Source organism: Chelonia mydas, chromosome 10, assembly GCF_015237465.2.
Source record: "Chelonia mydas isolate rCheMyd1 chromosome 10, rCheMyd1.pri.v2, whole genome shotgun sequence".
Classification (NCBI taxonomy): domain Eukaryota; kingdom Metazoa; phylum Chordata; order Testudines; family Cheloniidae; genus Chelonia; species Chelonia mydas.
This window is the reverse complement of record NC_051250.2, coordinates 23,677,906-23,697,187: the sequence shown is the minus strand read 5'-3', so window position 1 is coordinate 23,697,187 and position 19,282 is coordinate 23,677,906. Positions and strand designations below refer to the sequence as shown.

General features: G+C 37.9%; 1 protein-coding gene across 8 annotated transcripts in view; it reads left to right on the top strand.

The window, feature by feature from the left end:
* Positions 1-19,282, top strand: part of ATF7IP2 (activating transcription factor 7 interacting protein 2) — a 53,608-nt gene that overhangs the window by 20,819 nt on the left and 13,507 nt on the right. For all 8 annotated transcript variants that reach the window (XM_043523434.1, XM_027827813.3, XM_037910092.2 and 5 more), the window contains exons 2-6: positions 5,119-6,028; positions 8,149-8,282; positions 11,123-11,257; positions 11,578-11,661; positions 14,644-14,813. In XM_043523434.1, coding sequence (XP_043379369.1) covers positions 5,128-6,028; positions 8,149-8,282; positions 11,123-11,257; positions 11,578-11,661; positions 14,644-14,813 — 1,424 coding nt within the window. In that variant the 5' untranslated portion in view covers positions 5,119-5,127. The remainder of the gene's footprint in view (positions 1-5,118; positions 6,029-8,148; positions 8,283-11,122; positions 11,258-11,577; positions 11,662-14,643; positions 14,814-19,282) is intronic.

The following is a 19,282-nucleotide window of genomic DNA, read 5'->3' as shown; positions in this document are numbered from 1 at the left end:
TGCCAAAGAAAGGCAACCTGCAGTTGTGTCAAAATTACCGGACCATAAGCTTAATTAGCCATCCCAGCAAGGTGATGTTGAAAGTCATATTGGACGGATTGAAGCCAAAAGTGGAGAATATCATCACTGAAGAACAGGCTGGCTTTCGTGCTGGAAGAAGTATCACAGAACAGATTTTCAATCTTCGTGTTCTATGTGAGAAGTACTTACAACGCCAGCAGGGACGTCTACCACGTCTTTGTTGACTTCAAGATGGCATTTGACAGAGTATGGCACGAAGCTCTCTGGGCAACCATGAAGAAGTACAATGTTGGTCATAAGCTTATTCTTACTATTAAACAACTGTATGCCAAGGCCAGCAGTGCAGCTCTCGTTAATAGCACAAGAGGAGAGTGGTTTCACACCACTATTGGAGTCCGGCAAGGCTGCCTTCTTTCCACTGCCATACTGTTGAACATCTACTTGGAATGCATAACGCCCCAGAAGATCACATTTGCACCGTCAGCATTGGGGGGCAAACAATTTCAAATCTTCGGTTTGCTGATGACATTGATGGCCTGGCAGGTAGTGAAGATGAACTTGCCAACTTTGTGAAACAATTGGATGAAACCTCCCCAAAATATGGCATGGAAGTCAGTGCAGAGAAAACCAAGTTGATGACAAACAAACATGACCGGATCAGCTCATATATCACTGTCAATGGACAAGAGCTGGAGACAGTGAAACAGTTCAAGTATTTGGGGGCAGTCATCACTGATGAAGGATCAAAGGCTGAAATTCTGGCAAGAACTGCAACAGTGGCAAAACTAAAGCCAATTTGGAGGAACAAGAACATCTCCCTGGAATCTATACTGAAACTGCTGCACGCATTGGTCATCTTTTTCTATATGCGTGCGAGACGTGGACCCTTATGGCAGACCTTGAACAGAAAATACAGGTAGTAGAGATGAAATACTTCCATAAAGTCCTGGGCATAGCCTACTTAGACCACGTCACTGATGAAGATGTCATATAACCCAGCACGTTGCGTGACGATGTTACAGAAGACCACCTGATGACTGGGAAGAAACGCAAGTTGAAGTGCTATGGCCGTGTAACAAGATCATCTCGCCTATCCAAGATTATCCTTCAAGGGACAGCACATGGGATGAGAAGAAGAGGTAGCCGGAAGAAGAGATGGATTGACAACATAAGAGTGGACAAGAATGGACACTGAACGGAGGCTCAAGCACTGACACAGTCGTCGGGGTGGAGACCATTGGTTGCTTGCTCATCAATTATGGTGACCCAACGACCAATGCGGTTATGGGAGTGGTGGTGATAGTGGGATTAGACAGTTCATTTCCAAGTGACAAATAGGAAGGAAGAGCCATCTGGAAAACTTGCTTGTTAAACACCACTTGGGTTATAGAGAAATTTGCCCATGGCCAGCAGATGATTGGGGAAAGATTAAATAAAAGTAGTGTAGTGTATTAAATACCATTTCTGATCGTGTCTGCCAGTGGGGATTGATTTGAGACAGTGATTAGTTTTATTAGTTCCTAGGCAACTGAAGCCCCTATTGCTCTTAAGAAGTTTCTTCTGCCCTCACATTAATGCTAATGACAGCCCCTTTTCTCAGTGGTTGACAGAAATGGGAGATTAATTGCAAAAGAGAATATAGTTAAGGGTCAGGACTGGGAGTAATATTTTACTACTTTAAATATGCATAATGTCCAGAAAAATGAATGATAGCACTAACAGTAATGGTAGCATCCATGCTATGAGTTAAATACTTTTAAAAAATTCATTTTTTTTCCAAGAAATTATAACAATTCAAAACAAAACTTTGTGGCCGTATATTCAAACCTTTTGTGACCATGTCAAGAGGAGAATCTAGAAGAAATATGTGACGTGTCATGTCAAAAGGCTATGTAAGATAGACCATAGAAGAAATGCTAATATATCCAGGGCATGACTCACTTTCTTGACTTAAATTTATGGCTAAATAAGGTAGATTTTAGCTGCATACGTGCTAACAAATAAGAAATGTGCTTGTTAAGTAAAATGTGTTTCGGTTCTGCTACCTAAATAACAAATTATGAAACTGTAAACAAAACCACAAGGAAGAAATAAGAAGTTTCATTTATAGTAAACAACATAATTGAGGGAACTAAGATAGGTACCAAACCTGAACCAGACTCCCAGAAAGCTTTGTGTAGTTATGCTAAGAGAGCTCATGAAAAATTACTCACAAATGAGCTTTGTATCATGTATAAAATGGAAATGTGCTGCAGACATGAATCATCTTGCTGACAAATAGGAAATATTACCTTCACATTTTACAGTGTATGAATTGATAATATAAGTGCGGCAAGTAAAATACTGTAAAAAAGGTGGTACAGAAACCCTGCTTAGAGAGAGGAAAAAGCTGGAACAGAAGTGAAGCTGCAACCTGTTTCCCCAGGTTGGTGATATATTAACTTTTACCTTTCTGTTTGTGCTGGTCTGTCTGACTGATAACTAAGTTCAATTGGGTTTGATGTCTTGTTGTTCAGTAATCTAAATTGAACCAACAACTTTGTGCAAATAGTTCCTATCCCATGATTGCGCCTCTTAATTGTTGTCCCTATGATGCTTTATTTGCTACCTTTATATGACTTTAATAATGTTAGAAATTTAGTCATGGATACCTTGCTTATAGCTGCTTTGCTTATAATTAATTGTCACCATAAATAATTTTAAAGTGACAAGGCTGAGACTGTTGGCCTATAAGCCTGATGTGAAGGCCTTGTAGGTTGTCTGTTAGACAGACTCCATAATGCTCTGCAGTTATGCTAAGAAGAAGAAAAATATTAGCTTGTTAGAATTACCAGAAAGATAGAACCTTTGCAAGAATTGTTAATACTTCTAGTGATACAGTAACCACAAGAAGTAACCAATCCTTAAGTTAGCAAAATATGATGTACCTGCCAAAAAGACATAAGACATGGGTAAATAAAAGATGTTTGATTATGTAATCGAAAACCATAAAATATACCAAAAATAAGAGATGACTGTATGGAAAAAGAGGAAATAATGAGAATGAAACTGAACAACTCTAGTATTTACTTACAGCTTAATATGCTTATAACAACCAGGCAGCATCAGAATCAAACAGTCATTGGCTGAATGCTCAGTTCTACACATCTTTATCTTTTTGTTATTTGCTGACTGACAATTGTTTGTTAAACTCTGTTAAGCTGAGTTATCTGAGGTCTCTTTAATTACTAAGTAATTTTAAATCTTTTAAAAAAAAAATCTATTACTGATCTTTGATAACATGATCAACATCATGACTAGTGTCACTGTCCTCTACCTCCAGTAGTGGCTGTATCTCTTTGGTCTTAAATACACTTGCAGATTTGTCAGTGAGAGGGCTGCATTGTTTTTTGTACCAAAAATTGTCTCTTCATCACAGAAGCGATGAAGGCTTTTTTTTTTCTGTTTCTTCTTTCCTCAAGCCACAATTATTGTACTGGTGTATGGATCTAAACCTCTAGTGCCTTAATTCTTTTCCTAGTAGTGTTTGGCACATCTCATCAATCCAAAACTCTGGGTTTTTCCCAGTCTGCTGTAGATCAGCAGAATAGGGACAATGGAATTGGGCTCAGTATGACTCTAAACTTCACTCCATATTATGATCAAGATCATCTCAGCTGTGGTCTAAGTAGCTAATTGTTAATTTTCAGCAGACTTGGCTAGCATGTTTTCAGTGACATAAAAGAAGAAAAGTGGATGTTGGTGATAAGGCATCTCATCTGATGGGCTGTAGGTATCAGCATAGGACTTTCTGGGTTTGGAGGTAGGTAATGCCTTATTGGTTGCATAGGACAGGGAAACTGAGCTTTTCTTTTAACGTGGGGACTGATGTTTTGTAGCTGCTCTGTATAACAAAAGTCAATTACTGACTTTGTGCACATTTGTTGTGGGAGGTCTGAACTTTTTTCCAACAAAAAATCATAGAAGAAATGAGTAGGCTCTTAGGATCAATTTCTAAAAACTTTTATTCTGAAAGCAGAGTACATAATTTATGGTTTTGAAAATGTTAAAGATATTGATTTAAATCTGGGTTTGAAGTGATACTACCATTATAGATTGAGTGGCATATGATAGCAAGGTATATATTAAATATATAAATAAGTCTTTTTTTTCCTTTCCAATTATAGGAGAAAAGTGGTTATTTTAAAGGATTTTTAGATTTGTGTGCAAGCGAGTATGATGAAGGAAAGAGTGAAAAACTTATTAAATGAAAGTGAATATAAGAAATTAGTTGTTTTGTTCATAAAATGAAATGACACCTGTGGTTGCTGTAATCTGTGGAATTGAATTCCATCGTCTAGGAAGGTCATATTCCTATGAAATTCTGTGTGTCAGGCTCACGGGGCTCACAGTTCCATTGCTTCAAGGAAATGTAGCTGTCCTGGGAGGTCCATAGTCAAGGAGGGAGAAGTGATATTTTGGGTAGCTCGGGCCAATTTTGTGGATGGCTTTGAATATCAGGTCAGAGACGTTGAACTAGACTATATTCGGTGGGCAGCCAGTTAAGAGATTGAAGCATAGGAACTTGTTCAGAGAGGTCTGTGCTGCAGGGCATGCACTAAGCCTGGAGGTTCTGACTATATGGATCAACGTGGCCGTGGCTGCATCCAATAGGATGGGATAAAAATTCCCAACCACTTACAGATGGAAATATACTTTTTGCCAGTGCAGCTGTTTGGGCATCCACTAGCACTGAAGAGTACAAAAGAAATCATAGCTTGTGGACTGATTTAAAAATCTGGGGGCAGATGGCCTTCATAATGGGGGATATTGCAGAGAGTCACATTCTTCAAAGCACTTCTCTCTTCCTACTAGCATCACTGTGGACTTACCTGGGTTTAAGTATAGCCTGCTGCTTTTCATCTAACTTCTCATTTCACTTAGATGTTGAAAGAGCTGGGAGATAGTTCCTTTGCACCAAATATGAACAGTACTGTAGAGGTGGCTATTGTGCTTACTGCTGGAACTGCCAGAAGTCTCCCAGTGGCTTCAGGTTGACATTGGATAGAGGATTGATTCTTGTTTTTTAAAATTGTTTTTTGTTTTTCTTATTTTAAGGCATGAAAGATGGAGAGTTCAAATACAATCATCCACAAGCCTTTGAGAGCAAGAAAAACAATGACTCCAAGTAGTCGAAAACAAGTGGAAATGCTGAGTAAAATAAAGAGTATTTCAGGACAAGAAAAGATTCTAAACGGCTTGCATACTGAGGTTCACCACGTTCAGTTAAATACTGTGGACATAAACTGCAGAAGTAATGATTCTGTAAAAGGAAGCTCACTAACTGAATCAAAAACAGATACGTTCCCTGAAAAAAGTGAAATGTTACCTCAAAAATTAACAGCCTCAATACAGGGGTTCAGTGTTAACTCAAAAGTAAATGAAGAAATAAAACAATGTTCTTATGACAAAAATTTTGATCAAAACTGTCAAGAAGAATCCCAAGAGCCTCCCCATGAGAAATCTTGTAACACAAACTCTGATGCAAAACAGTTTCTAAATGCTGGGTGTTTACAAGATATACTGCATAAATGGTATGAAAATGAACTAAATACACCATCCTCCAAGCCAATTGAAGTGCATTTGTATTCAAAACCAAATAACCTACCTATTGACCAGTTAAAAGAGAATGCTTGTTTAGAAGATCCAGTTAACAGTGATTATTGGGATGAAAAAAGAACTAACAAGATTATTCCTATTTTAGAAAAGATAGACACAACAACAGAAAGAGAGAGTGCAATAGAAGAGGTTATTCCCACATTAAAGAAGGTAGACACGATATCTGATTCAAATGATGTGAAGCACAAATATAACCTTACTCATTCAGTTTCCCCCACACTGCCTGGGATAGATAGAATAGCTGATGTTTTAGAGAGTAGAACAGCCCATGGAAATGGTAGTCCAAATACTTTACCAGATGTGGAAGCTACTGTTATGCTGCAGGATACATCACCTGAATATAGTATTGGTAAGCACTCTCTTCTTCTAATGATCTATAAATTTGACTGTTTCCAACTGTTAAGTGATCCTGCCTAATCAACTTCATAAGCACCTCTTTTCTTTTTCTTTTATTTTTTGTTTTAAACTTTTGCAAGCTGCACATTGCCTCTCGTGGCCAAACAGTTTTACTATATCATTTCCAGTTCACTCTGTCTGCTTGGGTCTGGCCTATACTATGAAATGTTACCATGTCTGAACATGTTTGTCAGCAACCATGTTAGCTGACATGATGCTGAACACACAGACCAGGATAAATGGTGTTGAAGTATTGTCAGCTAATTGTGACTAAACCCTGATTGTGTTAAGGTGCCCTGTGCAGAATTTTTGAATAAAGAAGACTAATGAACTGTTGGCTTTGGTGCTTGGATCTCTGGGGCTTGTACAGAATAGGCAACTGATGGAATTCCTAGAACAGCTTAACAGTTGTTTCACAACTATAATGACTCCTACTGACTGTGCTCAAGATTCCCTCAGGCCTATGGCCATCAATATTAGATCCTCTATCATCGTCCACTGAACATTTTTATGTGATCCTTATTTGGAGATTTTTTCAGGTGAAAATAAAGCCACCTCCACAGTTGCCATTTCAACTTTTTTTTTTTTTTTTTGGCAACCAATTAAGAGGACAGTTAGGGGAATTGTCCTCTTAACTGGTTACAAATAACACGGCTTAGTTTTGTATCCACATAGCAACTTTTCTGTCATCACAGTCTTGTTTGTACATCTGCATCTAGCTCATTGCTTTGCCATGTTCACATAGATGCATTCTGGGAAACTTTGGGCATTTGTCTGAAAGTGCTTCAGCAATTGTAAGGTGGTTGGAGGACACTACACAGAGCAGAATTAATAATAACCTATTGGCAGTACACTCTATAGGGTACTAAACAAACAGCTGGGAGGATGAGGTAACTCGTTTGGCTGGTCCACAAACATAGTTAGAGAGTCTTGTTTACCCTGGGAAAAACAAAAATAGGGAGTTTATAGATTGTTATAACCCACTAACAACCTCCTAACTCCTTCCTCTTTCCCCCCTCCCCATTTCCTCCCTATGACTAAAGGGGTGTTAATGGACCACTTCACCTTGAATGTTCCCTTGAAATATGTGTTAACTACTTACACTAAACAGTCTGTTCCATCATGGATTTAGCTGTGACACTGAGGGCTTGGCTACACTTACATTTTATAGCTCTCTAACCTGCTGGCTCAGGGGTGTGAAAAATCACCCCCCTGAGCGCAGCAAGTCAGAGCGCTTTAAAGCACTAGTGTAAACAGGCTCCGAGCGCTGGGAGAGCTCGTGGAGGTGGATTACCAGGAGCGCTGGGAGAGCTCTCTCCCAGCGCTCGCGCGCAACCACAGTCGCACTTCAAAGCACTGCCGTGACAGCGCTTTGAAGTTTCCAGTGTAGCCATGCCTGAGTAAGTTTCTTAGGCCTGAAGAAGAGCTATGTGTAAGCTCGGAAGCTTGTCTCTGTCATCAGCAAAAGTTGGTCCAATAAAAAGATATTACCTCATCCATCTTGTCTCCCTAATATTCTGGGACCAACACGGCTAACAGGCTGTCTGTCACTTATCTAAGGTAATGCAGGGGAAAAGCCTTTGGTCACCTGAAGTGGCCCTTATCTACCTATTTTCTATGGCAGTAGGAGAAGCATATTCTTCTCTCTCAATTTTTTGTCTCTAGGGAGTAGCAGACAGCATGTTATCACTACTGGGGAAAGGGAGATGTAGCCAGTTCTTGGCCGTTGTCCCAGTGCAAGGCATCCTGAGAATTAAAAATGATCTTAGCACTTGGCTATGGAAATGTGGCTGGTTGGCACCCTGTCAGTGACCTTGTCTTTTCCATTTTACTTGGGCTCATGGTTTCCCCCTCACTCCCATAAAAAAGTAGTAAGACTCTTCTTCCCACTTGATGCCAAGACCAAACTATGGTGTAATGTAATTAAGGAATAGAACCACATTTACAAATTTAACCTCTGCTTTGAATGGTCCTATACTTTACTGAGGCATTAATTATAAGTTTGTTTCTTCACATAGCACTGTTAAGAAAATTAATTTGTGAGATAAATGTCTGTCATTTTTTTTCTCTAAGACAATGCTCAAAGGAAGAGGATATGTTCAGAAAGCAAGGAAGACAGTCACTGTAAACGCTTCAAAACTTCTGATGAAAACAAAAAAGAGAATATTTGTACAGTGTCAGAAAAAGAGGAAAATTTTTTGGGAAAGGTAACTTGCTTTATTTTACATGCTTAAAGCTGAAATCTTTCATGCATTAAATGTTTTAGTTATTCTCCTGTTGAAAGTAGTTTTTTATGTTAACTTCAGATATAATTGTCAGCTGTGCTGAACTACTTAAGCCAAGTTTTATGAATGTGAATAATTGTATTTCTAGACAGAATTCAGATTGGTTTGAGGAAACTAAGAACTTTAGTAATTCTAAATTGGTTCCTCCGTTAGTCTGGAGATTTGAAAATTATTCCTTACCATAAAAAGACAAATAAAATGGGTTACTTTATAAATACACCCAATTTTTGCATGTCTTAGTAGATGAAGTAACATTCATTTAAACTCAATGTTTACTTAACTTCTTCTTGAGTAACCTGACAGCGCTTCAGATAGCTGGTTTCCTCTTTCACTTGTTAAAATATCTTAGACCAATTGGCACAGTCCTACCTTCCAGAAGATAAAAATTGTGATCAGAATTGATTAGAGCTGTGACTTCATTCCCATTAGAGTTGCTAACTGAAAGTTTTATCTGAGTTATTTCATTCCTGTTTTAGTTGAATGTGCCCGTGTTAGCTGCTAGGTTTTGGTGGGCTAGAGCTTTAAAGCATAGAACCTAGGATATATTAGGTTACTCACTTTGAACTCTTGTAGACTCCCACCAAGAAGAAGTCATCTCTTGAATTTAAGTGGCTCAGACAGAACATGATAGGCCTATTTATTTATTTTGACAATTAAACACCTAGAGTGAAATTCTGGTTCCATCGAAATCAGTGGTAAAACTCCCATTGACTTCAGTGATGACAAGATTTCACCCCAATTCTTATTTCAGACTTTCACCAGACACTTTCGATCTCATGAAATTCAAAGAAAACAGATAAAAATCATAAACTGTGGTTAGAACTGCAGCTATTTTCATGGGTTGTCGTGTTTCAAATACCATATGATTTCAGGACACAATCTTATATCATTGAAGTTAAAAGGAACCTGCCATTGGTTTCAGTGGAAACGGGATAGTGTTCTCTTCCTGCTGGAGAAATGGTTAGACCTTTACATGTGAAAATATAACCTCAAATGTTTGTGTTCTGCCTCTCTGCTGACTGGGAGTAACTGAACCCTTTTCAGGAATGGTACAGAATACATACAAGAAAAATAGAGAGTGCCTGAGATTTTGGGTATGAACCTGAGAACAGAGAGAATATGAATGAAAATGTTGTTGTTTTTTATAAATTAATTTGTGAAAGCAACAAAGCTATGGCTGGAAAACTGGCTGAGGAGCACTTTGCCTTGCTAGTGTGATGTAGCATAATGGTGAAAGCAAGGAAAGCTGCTTCTAATGGCAAAAGCTTGAAAACCTTGAGCTTTATGTAACATTTGTTTCTCCACATAACTGAAAAAACTAGATGACATGAGACATAGCTGGTGGAATTCTCATTTCTAACTGTTTTGTAATCATAACTGGAAAATGAAGATGCAAAGATACCTTATTCGTTATGGTTACACTACCTATTAAGCTTTGAAATCTGAAACTGAAAAGGCTTCCAGGAAACTATGCTTCCTGTCTGATTCAGTACTGATCTTGAAAGAAAAGGAGTGATTCTGGCAATTAGTCTTCCATAAGCCTTTATTCTATTTCCTGTGATAGTTGTGCAACTATAGCATCTAAAGAAAAATGAAGTCCTAAAATTGGTATCAGCACGGACTTGTAAGTAACAGATTTTTGCCAGATGCATGCTCTCAGCTTTAACCCCATTTTAATGTATTTTTTTTGTCCTGGAATAGAATATCAAGGAGATATTTAAATCTCTCTGCTGTATTGTCACTTATCTGTTGTGACTACTGCATGTGTTTAGGATGTTGTTGATGAGTTTACAATTTGGTAATAGTAAGAAAAACAAATGTTTAATCTGTCAACATAAATATAGTGACTTACTATCTGCACAAACTTTATTCAGGTAACATACTCAGGCCAAGTCTACGCTAGAAACTTTTTGTCACTATAATAATGTCAGTGTAATTTTTTTTTTGACATTTCTATACCAGCAACACACTACTGTGTACGCAGTTATACTGGCATAAAAGTTGTTTTGCCAGCATAACGTATTTTATTAGTAAAAGCTGTAAATTGTATCAGAAAAAGGATTTTTTTTGCTGGTATAAACTTCTTCTACACTAGGAAGGTTTACCAGAATAGTCATACCAGCAAACCTCTTTAGTGTAAACCTGGCCTTATCTAAGCTAATATAATGTAAAAAGTGTAGTTGTGGGGAAAAGGCTCATTTCCCAGGTATACAAGCTTCACTCACTGAGCAGTATCGATTCTCCTTACCCAACAACAGCAGCAGCCCTTCAGCACTTTTGATCCTCAACCCACAAAAAGGGGGAAAAATTCTATTATGACCCAAATATGATGGTCTGTTGCACGTACAAGAAAACAATTTGAGAACCATTCTTCTAGATCCATGTAAGATTCAACTATAACCATGGCAAACTGAACTAGAAAAATATTTACAACATGTTACCGTCACCACATTGAGAATCATTAATTTTGTATGAACCATATCTCTTAAGATTCAGAAGGCATGATTGTCCTTGCAAACAGTTGACTTGCACTAGACTGGGTGAGCTGTAAGGGAGGGGGAATGCCAAAGCACAAAAATACTAAATTTTACAGATTACATTTGTAATTGACAGAACATTGGTGAAGCAGTTTTAATTTATAAACATTTTAAAAAATCAAACTTAGTTAAAATTAAAAAATATTAATTTATTTGTATGTTTTCATTACCTCAGCAATGAATGATTTCTAGATTTGAAATGTAGCTTTTTTTTTTCCATTATAGGTCAAACACTTGATTCAAAAGCGTGTGGATATTTTAAATAATGACGTCTTTAACCATAAACTGGAAAGTTTAAATGGAAGAGTTGATCAAACACAATGTCGAAAAAAACATGAAGAAATAGCTATTACATTTCTAGTAAGTTTCTTTGCATTGTGTGTATCCTAAAAGTGTGAATTTATTTGTTCCTGAAGGTCTTAAATTTTCAGAATTGCACCTACATTGTGTGCATAACTTGCGCTGGAATTGCTTGCACTGGCATGAAGATTAACTTCTGTTTGTTCATAGAAAAATGAATTGGAAGCTGTACATTTTGTTACCTTTTTATTTTATGGCATGCAAATCTCAGTTGATGTTTGGGGGTGTTTTGCTCGTGCTTATCACATATGCAGAGTAGGAAATATGTGTACTATTTCAGGTTAACATTTAAAGTGATGCTCTTTTTTCTTTCGTTGTAGAAGAAAGTGTCTAAGCTCGAGAGACGTATTAATACTGTGATAGCATTTCAGAAGAAAATATTATTGAAAATGGTCACTAGTAAGGTATAGTATAATATGTAATACTTCAACGTAGGGATTCTATTTGCAATTAGTCATGAGCTCATGGGCAGTTATAAACAATCTATACTAAACACGTGCAATATGAAAACATAACTAAATAGATTTGGAGGAGATGGTATTGCATTGGTGTTACAATAGCAACTCAGAGAAAAACCTAAACTCCTACAGACACCTGGTACTGGGACTCAAAAAATGTTAAAAGAATTTTATTTACTTGCAACTGAGTTGTTACATTGAGAAGTTCTGTTTTTCAGTAGAATAAAATACAATTATTTTTTTCTTTTGTATTGCTACAGAGGTCATAGGTAAGCAGCTCCCATTCTGACAGGAGGAGCAGCCTCTGAGGTATCAGCTGACATCCCTTCCCATAGATGATTGAGTACTTTAGACCCTCAATAGTATAGTCAATAAAACACAAGCATTTCATTTGGAGTCTGGATACGATACTGCCAGAATGATAGCCTAAGAAAATATCTGGTATGGGGCTTTTTGCTTCCTCATGGACAACATCTCTTGACATGACATAAAATTGAAGATTTGTTGGCCAAGAAAACCCACGATTTAGACCAGTGCCAAGCTTTGTGTAAACCTGCTTGGGATGCTAATTCAGACTGTTTTCAGGGGTGGCTTGAGATCCTTTAGCAGGCTTTTAAAATTAAGGGTGCAAGCTCTTCAGCTAGTGTAAATTGTCATAGCTTCATTGACTTCAGTGGGGCTATGACAGTTTAAAGCAGATGAGGATTTGCCCCAAGGATTTGAGTAAAGATTGTAGGACTAGTCAAATGTACCTGAGCCATAGTTATTTTTTCTTTTATGAAACAATTGGCTTTTTATCTTAAATTTATATACTTTATGCAATGACAAATGTTAAAAATCGTGGTTTAAAGGTCTCACTGCAGAAATATCTTACTCTGCTTCTCGGTTATGTTTTTCTGAAAAGGTTTCAGAAACTCTTTTGTACACAATGGTATTCTAGAAAAATGTAACTCGGATTAAATATACAAATAAAAAAAGTCCTTAGTGGCAAATGCTTAACAAATAGTTTGTCATGCTGAAGATTTTTGCTAAACTTTGGAAAGAAGGGAATAGCAAATAACACTTTTTTTCCTTTGCTTTATATTGACTGTCTGTATAATACATCTTTTAGGAAATCACATTCATTTTTAGGGAAAATGTGCTTGTGTAAAAGGAAAAGGTCTGATTTCCAAAACCAGCTCTGGGTCCAAGTCCACATTTCTTCCACATGCAAAAGTCTAATTTAAGTAAGAATTGTTTGTAAATTGAATATAAGATCTCACCCTTGTTGTAAATATTCTAATGTGTTGTAAAACTGGTTTTATGTCTGTGTGATGGGACGTCTGCTCCACACTGGCAGAAAAGGGATTAAAAGCAGCCCTAAGGAGGCTACGCAGGAGGCAGCCAATCACAGAAGGGCTTATAGGAACAGCCAGTCAGGGCCGGGCTGGACAATATAAGAAGGGCTGCAGAACAGAGCAGTTTCAGTCACTCCCTGGAGCTTGAGATGGGAGGAGGACTGGCTGTCTTGCAGGCAGAGGGCACCAAGGACTCTGGACAGAGCAGTGCTGCAGGCAGAGAGCTAAAGGCAGCTCTTGGAAGGCTGCAGGGATCTGCAGACTGAGACCCTGATGCAAGGGCAAAGAGGGTGCTGGAGCCACATGGAAAGTGGCTAGACTGCAGTTTGCCACTGAAGGGAGTGGCCGGACAGTAGACTGCAGGTCGCCCCAGAAGGGGGGAACGTAGAGTGTAGCACAGCCAGAGGGCAGTGTCACTGAGGAGGTGCTGCAGTGGTGAGTCACACCATGTCTCAGTCTGGTATTTTTTAAATTCTTCAGGCAGAGAGGGAAATCATCATTTACAAGTAAGGCACTTATGAGTGGTTACTGAAGATTACACTAGATAACTTTTTCAAACCAAATTATTATTAGATGCTATACCTTTCTGAGGTCAGCTATTCAAACACAGCGTAAGCACAGATGTGCAAATAACATAATGTTAATTCGAAAAGTGTATGAACAGTGAAGTAATGTTTCTGTACTGACTTAACGTTCAGTGCGTGTAAGAACAAGTAACTCTACACAACAAGAGAGTCTAGCAGGAAAATAGCAAAACTGGTGGTAGTGGATACTGAAAACCTGACTTCTTATATCCTCCTGATAGATTAATTGTCTGCTGCTACTCCATGCTTATATCCCTACTACATTTGACCTTGATTTTTTTCTCTAGTTAACTAAAGGAACCAATTGTGTAATCGAATTTAGGCCCAGAATATGTTTAAGTGCTTGCTCTTAAAACAACGGAATGTTTAGGTTGGGGAACGAAATGAGTGCTTTGCTTGTGTGAGCTACTGAAACACAGTGTGCAGGGTCTGGAGAGTGATGAAAGGTGACATCATCCAACAATAAGGTGACAATTATCACCCAGTTCCCATGGCAGGGAGCAGGAAGTATTCGGGAAGAAGGTTGTAATTCTGTTTTTTGTTTGTCTCTGCGTGCCCTCAATGTCTGGTCTAGAAGGGCAGTTTCGAGATTCATACAAGCTCAAAATTGGAGATAGTGGAACTAACTATTTCGCACAGAATAAGAAGGGATTGGTAGGTTTTGTGTGGTTTAGATATTTGACAGTCAAGTTAATTTATTATTTAATTTTAATTTCCTATCAGTGTCTCTTGGACCATTTACTAGCTGTTTGTGTGTCTAGTGAATCTGTAAATGTTAATCTCTTGTTATTGTAAAGATAGGCCCTCGTTTAACGATCACATATATAATGTAAATTATGGAGGCGGGGGAAGGTTTAGAAAGGCACAAATCACCCAGAGGCAAAAAATGCCATCTGTTGCTCTAAAAACAAGGTGTGCATGAAATCCAGGACATCCGACTAACTCAGCACTGGTTGTGGACACGAACAGACTTTGCCATGACTTGTGACCTTTTTTCTTTTTCTCAGGCAAATCTTCCAGGTGCAAACTCACAAAATGCGATACTAAATAGAACTAAATCTGTTCCACTGCTTCCTGATAACATAAATGGACGATCAGTTTCTTCAGTTAAACATGTATCATCATCCCATAGACAAACTGGTTCTACTTCTGAATGTGTTGCAGAAGAGCCTGTAAGGTAGGTGTCTATAATGACCACACAAAAAAAATAAATTCAATAAATATAACCCACATATTATGTATAGTTTTAAAGCATTTACTTGGAAAAAATCATCTACTTTTCCTCAAATTTTACTTTTCCTAAAGGTGCTAGATTGGCATACGATTAATTCTTGTACATACTTTACTCTGGAAATGTAGTCGGCTTCTTAGCCCTCTGAAGCAATACAAAGACTGCTTCAAAGTTGCCACTTACAGAATGACTTTGTAAGAATGGGTTCAGCTCAGATTATTAATCAGTGACACATGAACTAGCCAAGATCAATCAGTTTTTATTAATCAAAGATTAGGCATGTAAGATTAATCAGCAGACACAGATTAATACATTTACTGGTGCAGGCCTGTAGCTTGCACAGTTCCGAATTGGTCATTGTTTTATGGTTTTTTAATACCTTACTTATTTACTTCTTTTGACAGTTGAGGTTAGTGCACCTAGCACTATTCAGTCACCTTCAAATATCTATCTTGTGGTCAGCAAGCTAGAGTAAGTCATGAACTAATACACCCTAATTTTTCAGCTTGACGTACTTAAACAATTTCATCATATTTTGGCAAACTTAACAAAATGTGTTTTAATGGCATAATACTTCTCAATCAATCATTTAATTTTGCCCTTTGCAATTTGGAACACACTTGGGTTATTCAGCTGGAGAATAATGTCAGCATCTCCTATGCACCTGTGAGATGGTCTGTGTTTCCCTTTATACTCCTTTCTTTGATTTTGGTTATAATTTCATAGCCAGTCACGTTTATTTAACAACCATACATGCAGTTAAAAATACCTTTAAGCAGCCATAAAAATAGGTTATGAAAATGTGTCATGCTCTTAGATATATTTTCACTCTACAAGCAGTATAAGATTTATCTGCTAATATTTTTCCATTGTTCCATTTAGCACAGTTTGCATAAAGCTTTAGGAAACTTGGCCTATATGCTAACAACTTCTACAGTGAACTCTTTTCCCCACCTAATGTATCTCTCTAATGCAGAGTAATCAACAACCTCTAATTTCCCTTTTTGGGGATAAAGTAGTTTTACGCTGGCAGTTTTTTTAATCTGGGGGATACAAAGTAATAAGGTGGGTCAGCTGAATGTGAGCTCTCACTACGATGCAGTGGCTAAAAGGGCTAATATGATCCTTGGATGTTGAACAGGAGAATCTCAAATAAGAGTACAGAGATTATATTGACAGGTTTCAGAGTAGCAGCCATGTTAGTCTGTATCCGCAAAAAGAAAAGGAGTACTTGTGACACCTTAGAGACTAACAAATTTATTTGAGCATAAGCTTTCGTGAGCTACAGCTCACTTCATCGGATGTTAGCTGTAGCTCACGAAAGCTTATGCTTAAATAAATTTGTTAGTCTCTAAGGTGCCACTAATACTCCTTTTCTTTTTTTAGAGATTATATTACCTCTGTATTTGATACTGGTGCAGCTTCTGGTGGAATATTTTGTTCACCTCTGGTGTCATCGGTTCAGGAAAAATGTTGGTAAATTTGAGAGGGTTTGGAGAAGAGCCACGAGAATGATAAAAGGATTGGAAAGCATGCCTTATAATGAAAGATGCACATATCTCAATCTATTTCAGTTATCAGAGAGAACATTAAGGGTGACTTGAAGCTTAAAAGTGTCTACACAGGGAACAAAAATTTGATAATGGGCTCTGCGATCTAGCAGACAATGTTATAACATAATGTAATGGTTGCAAGTTGAAGCTTAACAAATTCAGATTGAAAATAAGATGCAGACTTTTAACAGTGTGGGTAATTAACAGATTGGAAAAATTTACAAGGGTTGTGGTGGAGTCTCCATCAATGGCAATTTTCAAATCAAGATTAGATGTTTTTTCTCCAAGATATGCTCTAGTTCAAATAGGAATTAATTCAGGGAAGTCCTATATCCTGTGTTATACAGAAGGTCGGAGTAGATGATCATAGTGGTACCTTTCAGCTTTATAATCTTTGAATAGTTGGTGTAAGTCTGAATGGATGGGCGCTGTAAGTGTTGGGGCTGCATTCTGAAGAGAAGGACTATTTATAAACTCCCTCAAGCTAAGTGCACTCAGACTGTTTCTGCTAGATTTCTACCAGTGATTTAGAGAACTGTTAATTTAAGGTTTTAATTACCTTCTATGTCTTCCAAGAGGAAGTTGTTGATGATCTGATTCTTGTAGCGTTTAATGGCGGAACAAGCATCAGCCTTTAATGCCTTTCATAGATCGATGGAAACAGTGAGAGCATCCCCACTAGAATTCTTTCGGCAGTCTTTTTTTTTTTTCTTCTCCCCTTCATATTCCTAGCAGGTTATCATTGGCCCTCTAGACCGTTAACCTTTTGGACCCATCTCCACTGGTAAAAATTTTAAAAATTATGCCATCTTTGCTATCACCTGTTCAGCTCTTACTGGCGCCATAATTGCAAGCACCATGTTAATTAGAGATGTTAACATCAGGAAGGTGGTCTCTTTTCATCATGTCTGAAGAATCTAAAATGTTTCAAAATTTTGTCTCTGGCAAATAAATCCTGCGTCAGGGCATACCGGGTCCCTTGGTATATAGATTCATGCCATTACACTAGAACAGTTCTGTCTTCTAGACACAGAAGGGAAGAATCACTGGATGATTTTGCAAAGGAATCATGTGGTGGTCTCTCTGTACCTTTTAGAAAATGTTGTCAGCTGAAGCAGCATTTAATTGGAGCTGTACTTAGACATCTTTCAAAGGGAGTGAATGGGAAATGGAGTTCTCCTCCCACATTCCTAAGGCTTCCTTGTTCTTCACTTCTTAGTCTTTCTTAGGGTGCTAGCTGGGGTATTGCTTTTCAGATCACAAAGCTAGTGCTATAATAAATGCGGTTATAAACTGCAAATCCTTAATTCCACTTACGTGCTAATTTGCTTTCCATGACTGGATCAGTACAGCACAGAAACCACCCCCCTCCACCCAAGGATTTTGATTCCTGGAGGGAGGTTTGTAGGATTTAAGGAGATAAGATAGTTGCATTTTTTCCTTCACTTTTGGGGTGGGATCAAAACATTGGGCTTGAAGAGAGAATTTAGAGGGCTTTAACATGCTACAGATTGATTGATTGGTCAATCCTGCATGCCTTTCCCAGGCAGGAGGGGAAGACCCAGAAATTGTTCTGTACTGATCCAGTCACAGGAGGTGAAAATATCAAGTAAGTGAAATTGAATTAATAAATCTTGTAATATTTTGTTTACTGTTTGTATTATCAAACAGATAATCTGCATCCAAATAGCAATGTAAGAAATATTTCATAGTGAATATAGATCTTAATATGAACTTCATAAAACTACTTATTGTTGGATGGTGTCCGGTGTTCAGGCAACACTGTCAGCATGAAACATAGTAAATTTGAAAAAAAAAAAAACATTAATAGTAGTTTTAGGTACTATACATGTTCCTGGGATTTGAGATAAGAGATCTGATCAGTGGATATTTGATATGTCATAGGTCAGGACCTTGGGATAATAAGGTGTTTGATTTTTTTGTTTGTTTGTTTTAATGTGGGGGGCTAGAAGGTTACAGGTTCAAAGCGTACATAGAAATTTCTAATTGATAAGAAAATTTCAGATACCCACACCTCTGTGGATGTGCACATTTATTCTGTTGTGGATTCGTTTAGGGTCATTGTTGCCATAAAGAAATTGATAGACTTCCCAATCTTGTTGTGGTTCAAATGCAAGACAAACAAAGCTTTTAGCAAGCAAGCGGGAACGTCTGCCGTGTCGGCTTTCCACCCTCTCTTTTATTCTCCTTCTTCCCATGCGCATTACATACTCCAACAGCAAAAGGAAACAGCAAAAGGAATAATATGACTTTGATTAATATTCTTATTTACCAGCTTCTGTCTACTACATTCCTTGCTCTCGGGCCTTGAGCCCAGTCCTGGGAGGCTTCCCACGGTTCATGTGCTCTGGGCGACTTCCCATGGTTCATGTCCTTGAAAGGAGCAGTGTGTGCACTGCTCCTACACAACACTCAGGGTGTGCCCTGAATGTTTCCAAGTGCATGAACCCTTCACAATCTCTTAGTTTTTCTAAGATGAAACAACCAGGGTTGTTTTTTGAAAATGGGATCTTAGAACATGAACACTTTTGAAGTATGTTACCTTCTCTGCTGTTATGTGATGGAGATATAGTAACGGTCAGATCAGTACATTGTAATGCCAAGCTGAAGGGATTTTAAAAAGTGTCTGCCTAATCAGATATTGAGTCATGGTATTTGGGGAGCTCTTTATTTGAATGATTCATATTCTATTATTTTGGAGTTTACAGCTAGCCAAGGTGCTATAAAATGCATTTGTTTTCTTCAGTGAAATACAATTGATTTCTTGTTAAATCAACCGTCTGAGCTTCTTGACTTCTAAATGTGCTGTAGCTAGTTCTTGATATCTTACATTTGAAGAGA